The 10,792-nt window shown below is 42.8% G+C and overlaps 2 protein-coding genes across 2 annotated transcripts; one reads left to right on the plus strand and one right to left on the minus strand.

Moving 5' to 3' along the window:
• The first annotated feature begins 2,104 nt into the window (after positions 1-2,104).
• On the plus strand, positions 2,105-3,261 carry LOC125394015 (cell cycle regulator of non-homologous end joining). The gene is given in 2 exon segments (XM_048424713.3): positions 2,105-2,595; positions 2,597-3,261. Coding segments are annotated over 2 exon segments (471 nt in total). The 5' UTR covers positions 2,105-2,223; the 3' UTR covers positions 2,696-3,261.
• A 40-nt stretch (positions 3,262-3,301) lies between these two features.
• Positions 3,302-5,062, minus strand: LOC148118779 (transmembrane protein 140-like). Its single transcript, XM_087899454.1, is given in 2 exon segments — positions 3,302-4,600; positions 4,603-5,062. Coding segments are annotated over 2 exon segments (552 nt in total). The 5' UTR covers positions 4,670-5,062; the 3' UTR covers positions 3,302-4,115.
• Positions 5,063-10,792: the final 5,730 nt, after the last annotated feature.

The raw sequence follows: 10,792 nt of genomic DNA on the forward strand, positions 1-10,792 counted from the left end.
CTTTGTAATGGCCAAGAAGGCTCTTAATTATTGTTAGTCACTTGTGCCTTATGCTTTCTATCTTAGAAAACACGAGTTCTCAGTTCTACTATAGTAGAACATTCTATCGTCTTCCTGGAACTCAGTCTTGATTTTCACCACCTCCCTTTTGATCTAAGCCTTCTGGGAAAGTATTCTTCCCTATAGCTACTGTTCGATATACTGTTGCCCTTCAAGACAGAGCCAAAAGGTTAACTTGTCCATGAATTCTCCTGGATTACATAGACCAAGATGATAAGTTCTTCAAGACTTGGTTTTACCTCTCTATGGTAACTGTCATTCTTCTTAGGAAGACTCTTTAGGGTTCTCAACTTTCTTCTCATGCAGGCTCTTTAAGAAGCAAACTGGTACCCATTACCCTGAAATTCAGAAACTTTAAGAATTTCTAATAGGTATCAGAAACTAATTTAATCTTAAAATAATTATAAATATTGATAATATAAAGTGTGTTTGGAGTTCATTGTAACTGCCAATGAATTACAGTTGATGAAGGTTTTTTGTTTCCTTGCTTGCTTTGTTTTTTAATATATATCTTTTTTTTAAAAGAACAGACAACAAGCAAACAGAAACTATCTCCCTATCAAATAAGCAATAAACTCTAAAAGTCATTCATGTACTAGTTGGTAGTAAATGCTAAAATAAATAAAAATAAAAAGATAGGAGTCTAAATTTTAAAATTATTTCAGCAAAATTAATCAAACTTTTAAGTCTAATTAAATTTTGACTAACTCATAAAGGTATGAATATTCTGGAGGATCATATGATCAACATATATATATTCTGATAGGTCTGCCTTTATATGTTACTTGGCCTTTTTCCTTTGCAGATTTTAATATTCTTTTTTTACTCTGTATGTTTAGTGTTTTGATTATTATGTGGCAAGGGGACTGGTTTTGGATCCAGTCTATTTGGTGTTCTGTAAGCTTTTTGCATCTTCATAGGCTTATCTTTCTTTAGATTGGAAAAGTTTTCTTCTGTGAGTTTGTTAAATATATTTTCTGTGCTTTTGAGTTGAACTTCTCTTTCTTCTGTACCTATTATTCTTAGGTTTAGTTTTTTAATGGTGTCCCATATTTCCTGGATATTTTGTGTTAAGCTTTTGTTAGATTTAATGTTTTCTTTGACTGATGAGTTTATTTCCTCTATTGTATATTCAGTGCTTGAAATTCTCTCTTTCATCTGTAGTATTCTGCTCTTTATGTTTGCATTTGTGGTTCCTGGTCATTTTTGCATGTTTCTTTGTTTCTATAATTTCCTCAACTTGTGCTTTCTTTATTGCCTCTATTTCAGTTTTTAAGTCTTGAATAGTTTCTTTCACATGTTTGATTGCTTTTCCTTGGTTTTCTTTAGGGAATTTGTTGATGACTTCCAATATTTTATTTGTCTTTTTCATTTCTTTGAGGGAATTTTTCATTTCCTCTTTAAGGTCATTAAACATTCTCCGAAAGTTATTTTCAGATCATTTTCTTCTGCTTCATCTATATTTGGTCGTTCAAGTCTTGCTGTTGTAGGATCACTAGTTTTTACTGGTGTCGTGTTGATCTTTGTGGTGTTGCATGTGTTCTGACCTTGCTTACCCATCTTTTCCTGTGATTGATGTAGTTGGGGCTGTCTGTGACTCTGGTGATCAGTCTTCCAGGGGCCAGTAGATCCATGGCTCAGATGATTGCCTCTTGTGGTGCGGTCGGCCACAGGTCCAGTCACCCTGTTGGTCACTCTATGCTCCTGGATGTCGCTGGTGTTCTCGGGATTTCCTCTGCAATATCAGTGATCGTTTGGACCTGTTTCCACAGAGATTGCTTGTTTGGGGCTCTTTCTGCTGAGGTTTTGCCTCGGGCCTGCTTTGGTAGGCATCCTGGTTCAGGCCTACTTCTTTCTTCAGAGGTTCCGGATTTGTGACCCAGACCTGCAGAGTTCTCTGGTTCCTGCTTACTCCCTCCCAAAATAGATTTCTAAAGAATAAAATGTTGACCCGCCTGCTCTGTCCTGTTCCCGGGTCCCTGCTCTGCGCCCTCTGCGGGTGAGAGGGAGCGGCGAGGTCAGCTCCTGGCTAGAGCACCGCGTGTGCCTTCTGGGCATCAAAGATTGGCACCCATTGGGGACAAATAAACCCGGTGTGACAGGAGAATGTGACTCTTGTCCTGCCCCAGAGAAGCAAGTCACTGAGTGTGGAAAACTATAGCCATGGAAACCCCAAAATCAGAGAACAAAAAGAGGGTCCTTCCCTCGTGGATGACAGCCCCTGGGGATGAGCGGAGGGAGCTGTCAGCGAAGACACCCAAAAGGAAGAGGAGAGCGGCTGTGCAAGATGGAGCAGCAACAAGGGCCCCTGCAACGAAGACCGTGTACTGCATGAACGAAGCTGAAATGCTTGATGTGGCCCTGGGGATCCTGATTGAGGGCCGGAAACAGGAAACACAGTCTCTGGAGACCGCTGATAGACTGCAGCTCTCCCTTCCCTACTCGGCATCTCCTCACACCAGTTCCCCCGGGAGCAGCAGTGAGGAAGAGGGCAGCGGGAGCAGCTCGCCTGCTCTAGACCTGAGCCCTTCCCGGGGGGCCAGAAGCTGCTGACTCGCCTTGTAGCAGCAGCCCGCAGGAGGAAAAGGAGGAGGAAGATGTGTTAAAGTCTGTCAGGAAGATATTTTTCAGTTGATGTGAACTGTTCACTGGACTCTCTGCTGAGTGCGGTGGGGTCTGTTGAGAACTCAGGATACTGCCTACCTCTGCTACCATTGAAAACCAGGCCTTGCTCCCTGCTTCCAGTCCCAGGAGGCTTTCATTTGGGGGGGGGGCTTCTCTGAATGGGGGAACATATTGCAGGATGCACAAATGCATCCCATTAGAGTCTCGTCCTGCACTGCCCTCTATCTCAGAGGGTCTGGCATCCCAGCCCTGGGTTTTATTCAAGTACCAGCAAAAATGAGGTCAGGAGCTCACTTGCTGGAAGCGAAGTTATAGCTGCTGAGAACGCTGGCCTTCCAGATGGGCAGCCAGAGCTCACCCTAAGGAGGAAGCCTGTGCACATCTCCGTCATGACATAGTCCAGCAACCGACTTCCCCCACCAGCCCAAAACCCTGGCGGCTGCCCACAGTTCCCTGCCAGACTAACGGCAGGGGGTTCTCCCAGACTGGGGAGCCAAACAGGCCCTCTCTACCACCTGTCCCCTCTCTGCCACTCAGGGACTCCCCCGTGGGAGGTGGGGACAAGAGACACTGAGGACAAAAGATCACACCAGAGTCCACGTTTCTTTGTATTCACGGTGGCTCTGATGAGCACAGAATGAAGAACTCATAGGTTTTGTGCTGTACAAACATTGAAAACTATATAATGATGCGCCTGGGTGTAATAAGGACCGCACTTCTGCCTTTTGGGGGTGCGGTGTGTGTTGGTGTGCAGTTATTCAGTCCAGGCTATGGCACATCTTGCATTTCCTTTCCTGGGTCACAACCGTGGTTTGACAGCTGGCTCCTCTCTGGCGTCAGGTCCAGGGGCCTGTTCAGGGGACCCCACGAAGTTAGCAAGGATTCTCTTGTGCCCTGTGTTTCCTAGCGGAGTCCCTTTGAGGTTGTTCCTGGACCTCAGGGGCTGGAGTTCTGGTGTGGGGCATCACACTAGAGGAACAGAAGCTGGCCAGCAGGGCTTGACGTTAAAGCGGTTTCTTCCGGCCATCCCGTTTGTCGCCGTAAACCTTCACCGAGTTCTTGTTGGGCACTTTTGCCAGCCAGCTTGGAAATCTGGCCTCTGACAATCAGGCTCCTACCTGCCTGAGCTGTTCAGATTGTCTGACAAAAGCATGGATCCTTGTGCTGATGAGCTGCGTGGTTTCCGAGTCCTCCAGAGAAAGGAAGGACACTAAGAGGCAGCAAGTACGCCGGCCATCCGTGCTGCCTCCGGGCTCCCTGACACTGCAGCCCTACCGTTCAGTGGGTGGTTCCATCTGCCCGAGCTTGAGATCAGCATTAGCTATGAAACAAGGTGGTTGAGAAGACCCACCCAGTCACAGGTTCTCTGGCACCTCCTGGGTGCGCAGTCGGAATTGAACCCTTGCAATCCCATAAGCCTTTAGGCTGGACTAACAGCTCTCCCGCTTGCTCTTGTCCTTCTTTTCCTGCGGAGGGAACATAATGGTAGCCATAAGCAGGAAGATGAGCAAGGCGTGGGCTAAGCACAGAGCTAGAAAGCTGGGCTCCAGCAAGGCGAGCCTGACCCACTTCCACACGTAGGAGAGGAAGAGGCTCAGTCCACTGGCCAGCAGGACGGAGGATGCCACCAGGAAGCCCGCTGCCAGCTGCCGCTCTCCCTCATCGCCGTTGCACTGGGCAAGGAGGAGAGGCAGAGGGACAAAGATCATGAGGACCAGGGCTCCGTACACACCCAGCCTGGCCAGGGCTAGGCCAACCTGAGGAACCCCCAGCGCTTCCAGCTCAGGAAAGTTGTAGCACTGTAGGGAGCCAGTGTCCTCCTTCCACAGACAGAAGTTGTAGAAGCCGATTCTCAGGTTAGGCAGGTCGGCGAGGTTGCCAGCCTTCCAGAGGAGCGCATAGAACATCAGAGGCTCACAGCCACGAGGATCATGATGCCTACGAAGGGCAGGCAGTTGCTCCGCCACAGCCTGGAGATAGCCATTTCTTCCGCCCTGGAAGGTCACACCAATGAGTATCCAGCCCTTCCCTCAGCCCTTGGTGTTCAGAAGCTCCTGGTCTTTGTGCCCTCACCCAGACAGGAAGTCTCAGGTCACAGTCAGGTGCCACTCACAGACCCTCAGTGGACCTCTGGTGTGAGGTCTTTCCCAGGTCGCCGTGGAAACCTGAACCAGAGCCCTGACATCAAAGGCTTTATTGCAGCACAGATAATATAAACCGTCAGAAGCTCTGTGAGGGGGTGTCTCATCCTCGTGGAGGTGAGTTGGGGTGCAGGCTTGATTTGAGTCTCGCTTCTCACCCTGCTGACAACCACTTGGGGAACTGGAAGGAAGGCATCCAACCGGACTACATGCCAGTCAAATCGGTGCCCGTGTTCTGGGTGGGCACTGGCTGGATGTGAGGCTGGGTGGAGGATCCATGGCCTGTGTCTCCTGCCCAGTTTTAGGAATTGACTTGGGTAAAACAGGACCCCCCCCCCATGAAGAAATCCTATCATTTCACTCCACTGGTTTTAAGATGTCTGTCTGTCCACTCCCCCATACAACAGTAATCTGTTTTGGAAAATTCTGGAAATATGTTTTAAAGCAAAAATTAAAATAATCATTTATCTTAAAAAAAAAGAATAAAATGCTGTATGCCTAAATTTTGTGTTTTACAGTAGTATGTAATAAGATGGGAGAAGACTGGCATTTTCTGATTGTGGTGAGTGTTAATTGTCAGATCTTGCGGTATACGATAGAATTTCAGCCAAGTAGCTTATATTCACCAGAATTTTATCTTGCCTTTCATAAATTCAGTTTACTGTAGTAACTTAAAAAAGCAGTAAGATAAAATGTTTTTAAAAACTAGGAGAGATTAAGGGATTACATATGATCTACTACCTCAATCACAGTAATGATTATAATGAAAATGGCCCATTAAAAAAGACTTATTTGAGTGGAAATATCTAGATTCACAATATGTGTCATTTTTACATGGTACACATATGTTTATGACACTGAAGATTAAGAGAACAAGTTCCACATCTCCTTTATAAAATTCTTATCAAAAATGAAAAATCATTTGTTATTATCATTCTAGGTATAGTATATTGGATGGCACAGTTTTCATTCTTAGTATCGAGATTTCAGTGCTTCTTTTTAGAAATTTAAAAATATTCTCCTTATGACAAGATAATTCTGCCATGCTGCTAAGTAGTTATATTGGAGCCTACACAATTATTTACTTTGCACCATTAATGGCCTGTTTCTTTTTTAAAGTTCAGGCAATCACTGTGACAGTGAGATTCAGGGATTTAGATGATTTGAGTTGCCTGTCTTCTTTGTTCTTTCTTCAAAGAAATGTCAGTCAAGTCTGCTTCTGATCAGTGCTTCTGGAGAACAAGGCAGAAAATTTGCACTTGTCATTTAGTCATTTTTAACAATGTTAGAAAAGAAAAGATTGAAACATTTATAAATTTCTTTGGAGGTGCTTTTGCCGCTCAAATGTGCTGAGTGGGAGGTTTCTTTTCAATGCTTTAAAATCATATTCTGTCTGAAAGCCATTTTAAGAGTCCAAATAACCAGAACTGGCATGTTAGGAATCACGAGACGCCTGCAAGTTATTTTTAAAATGACTGCTGTGTGTCAATCATTTCCACGGCAAAACATTTACTCTGAAATTATATTGAATGAGGTAACCTACCCAGTTCAAGCTGTGATGTTAATGTAATAAAGATTAACTCACTTTGTAATGATCTTTGGGAGAAGGATAAGCAGGACAGGCTAGAGGAATGATGAACTGCAGTTCGCTGGAAATTCCACAGGCACAGAGACTAACTAAAGCAATGGGGCGTTTTCCCTGTTGATGAGGTTTACTGGTTTTCTATGGTGTGTGTGAGTATCTCTCTCTCTCTCTCTCTCTCTCTCTGTGTGTGTGTGTGTCTGTGTGTGTGTGTCTGTGTGTGTCTGTGTGTATGTGCGTGTGTACTTTTTGCAAGACTGTGTTTCTGTGGTAATATTCACAAAGGCATTTGTGTGTGTGTGTGTGTGTGTGTGTGTGTGTCTGTGTGTGCATGCTATTATCTTCCACTCTAGCTATCTAAGTGATTTTTGAACACTTAAGCTCCTATTTTATTACATGGAGTACATCTCTGCTGTTTCTCTTTGTATCATGTTGAGGTTAGAGGCCAGGTTCTACTTGAACACAGGAGAAATACCTGAGTGGTTTGAATGTTGTTGCATGAAGGATTTAAAGGTACTGGCAGGTTTGCCCATGCCAGTGTATGCATATTTAATTTTAATGTATTAAATAATAAATACTCATATTTAAATGGTGCTGTGAAAAATGAATTTCGAGTGTCTAAAATTTATCAGAAAACTCTGCAAGAGGTAATAAACTTTCTATCTGTGTAGGTTTGTTTAAATGAGTTTCCCCATCACCTGAATGATGTGTATAGTGATAGTTGGAGGCTCAGTTTTATGAGTTTTTCCAGTCACAAAGCGCTCTAAACCCACCAAAGATATCGTCCTATACTAATACATACTATGTTGTGCATATCTTTCTCTGTCCCACCAGATAGCTCCCAAATCACAACATGGAGACTTATTGTTAATCATGCTAACCCTGCTGATAGCTTAGGCTTGTTTCTAACTAGATCCTATAACTCAAATTAATCCATATCTCTTAATCTAGGTTCTTTTGTGTGGTTCGGTTACCTTCACTTTGTATTGCCCATGTAGCTTCCTTTCTGTCTCCTGTTGTTCCTCTTCTTCTTCCCAGCATCCTTTTTGCCAGGAAAACCTTCCTAGCTATTGTCCATTTAGCTTTTGATTAAACCACTCAGAGAGACACAGCTTCATGGTATACTAAAAGATTTTTTTCACAACAGTGCACAGCTTTTTAGAAGGACTCACCAAAAAGGTACTAATTATTTATAATACAAATAATTAAAGTTCAGATGTAAGTTGTGGGTCTTATTCAAAAATGAAGGGAAAATCCTAAAACTCAAAACACTGAGACCTGAAAGCGACAGTGAACAGGGATTGGCTAATCAAAAGAATACTTGATCCTAGCCTTAGGGAGGCTCCATAATATTTGGAAGAGATAGAGAATAATGAACAGAAGAATGAATGAATATGGCTAGTAGAACCAGATTTTAAGATCCATGAATATCAGATAAAGAAGAGCAAAGAAAACCAGAGACACAGAGCAAAAACAACAAAAACATCTGATCACTGTTTATTGCAAAGGTCATTTAAAAGAATAGAAGAGTTTAAGATTAGAATACGATTAAATAGAGAATAAATGCTTAGTAAAATAAATTAATGCAAATATTAATAAAAACACTTATTTAACAGGCACTATGTCTCAGGCACTGTACTAATATTTTAACTATACTTTTCTCAAGTAGTAATTGATCGCAGGTATCTTCCAGCCGTTTATTATTTAATTAAAAGGACAACAGAAGCATTGCGAGTCAACAATCTGAGGCCCTTCTGAAAACCACAGGAGCCTATAGTATCTGTGAGGACAGGTGGCCAAAATTCTGCGTTTTGTTTCCTACTTATTCTGAAGTACTATAACCAGAAAATTGTAGCCACTTAGTTCATATGATGGTACGACTCCAGAACAAACAAACCCTTTCAAAGAGGACTGGAGCATAGCTCAATAGGACAGTGCTTCGCTAGCATGCATGAGGACCTAGATTGGATTCTCAACAGCAGGAGCAAGAGTGTGTGCTAACAAAACCAATACAGCTCAGAAGAAAATCACACTTCTGACTATGAAATTCTTTTCAGAGGTGTAGTTTGAAATAGCTAAGGCAAATAAGTCATAAAATATACATGAGCAGAATGTGGCATTGAAAACACAAAGAGAAAAACATTGTATTTAAGACAAATAAACAAAACTGATTTATCCCAGGAAGAAAATCCTTGAGGGCTTTGGATTTTTTAAAATAAAATATACATAAATGCAATGACAAAATTATGTAAACAAAAGATGAAAATACAGCAAACTGGCAGTCAAAGATCGGGACTTGAGGGCAGATGGATATCAATAGCTACTAGAAATATAATAAAACACGTAGCAATGTGACTGCTAATGTCTTCCTACAGGACAGGGTGTCAATGCACATCCCAGAACAGTTTCTCTCATGGAAATTTGAAGTTGGCATCCAGGGACAGAACACCAAAGACAGAGAGAATGTGTAACATGTGGGCTGACTTGTTGGGGTTCTGTCCCACTCAGTACCCCACAGTCGGCAAATGCCAAGGAAAATCACACACAGGACTCCATAAGATTATAAACTGATTGACCCATTAGGTCAGGCTACTTATTAGCTCTTATAACTTATGTTACCCCATTATCCTCATCTACGTTAGCACATGGCTCAGTACCTTTTCCAGCGGGGCAGCTTACATCTTTCCTCTCCGGTGGTCTGGGCAGAACTGCAGAGGGAGCTTCCTAGAATACTCCCAGTCTCTTTGCTTCACCTCTACTTCCTGTCTGGCTTTCCTGCCTATACTTCCTACCTGGCCAATCAGCATTTTATTAAAATATGATTGACAGAATACAGACAATTCTCCCACATTATTTCCCTCTTTTTTTTTTTAAACAAAGGAAAATACCCATAGTTCATTTATTGGGAATGTGGGTGTAGTATTTCAGGCTACTTCCTGCTGGTTGGGGGCACTGATGATCTTATGGAGACCTAAAGAAAATTTAGTTATAATCAAGTCCTGACTGGAGTATCCTGTGAGTCTTGATCATCTCAGGCAGCAGTCTTGAATCTGTTCTGGATGTAGAACTCTGTCATCTGGGCCATCTGTTCCTATCGGAGATTTCTCAGGTGGTCTTCCTTTTTCGAACCTGATTTTTCTTAACTGAGAATGAACCCATAGCCTCTCATTTTCTGTGGAAACAAAAGCAAAATCTCTTCTCCAAAGTAACATACCTTTTGACTTCAATTTTGAAGCCAAGGTATTTTCAAAATACCTACCTTGGGTTAGTTCAGCAGCATTTATAAACAAAAGTCTTTTAGCAACTATTACTGCTTGCTCAGCATTCAAACAATTCAAAGAGAGCATAATAACATACAGTATCAAGATTCTCTGTGTATTTTCCATCTTTATGCAGCTTTATTTTAACCTCTATTTCTTTTACTTTTACTTTTTGAGACAGGTTCTCTGTATATCTTTGCCCTGGAAGAACTCTGTAGACCAGGCTGTCCTTGAACTCACAGAGCTCTGTCTCTGCCTTCCCAGTGCAGGGATTAAAGGTGTATGCTACCACACCTTGAAGTCACAGAGGTCAACTACCTCTGCCCCTTAAAGTCTCAGAGTTCAATTTACCTCTGCCTCCAAAGTATTGCGATTAAAGGTGTGTACCACCACACCCAACTACTCTCTTTCTTTCTTTACTTTAAGAACTTTAACTTTTAGCCTGCATATATTTTTAACACACTGTAAACCATTTAGAGGTTTTCTTCGTCTTTGAATCTCTCTTTACTGTATATCTCTCTTTTTCTGACCACATGAGCCTTTAATTTACTAAGCAATATGGAGAGCCCTGGCTTTGACAGCTAGATCCAGCCCATTCCTTAGCTTTCCAGACTCATGGCAGAGGTACTGGCTGGAGCCATTTTTACTGCCACAACTCTATGGCGTTTCAAGGTCCCTGCCAGCAAGCAAGCTGCAGCATTCTGCTCACAGACCACACTCAGTCGGACTGCCTGCATTAAAGAGTCAGCGTTTGCCCTGGCAGGACAGCCCAGAAAGTCAGCATTTTAAAACAGCAATGTAGCTTTTTTCCTGCTACGGCTGAAACCTGAAAATCATGCATTCAGCTTTTCACCAACACCATCTAAGTGTTTCGTGGCAGGACCTCTTAATGAGCTGCAGGGTTTTGCAGCTAAAGCTGAGTCAGGAAGCCTCTCTTAGATGAGAACGCTTGCTTGCTTCTAGCAAGCAGAGCAGACCTGAGAAATTGCTGCTACCAAGAAAACATACTTTACTCTATTCTTTCCCAAACTTTCTCAGGCTTTATGTGGATGCAATTGTCCACGTGGGTGCCATCTATATCATGAGGGCCGGCTTGTTGGGGTTTCTGTCCCGCCCGGTACCCC

The sequence above is a fragment of the Myodes glareolus genome, chromosome 20 (assembly GCF_982192425.1).
Source record: "Myodes glareolus chromosome 20, mMyoGla1.1, whole genome shotgun sequence".
In the NCBI taxonomy this organism is placed as follows: Eukaryota; Metazoa; Chordata; class Mammalia; order Rodentia; family Cricetidae; genus Myodes; species Myodes glareolus.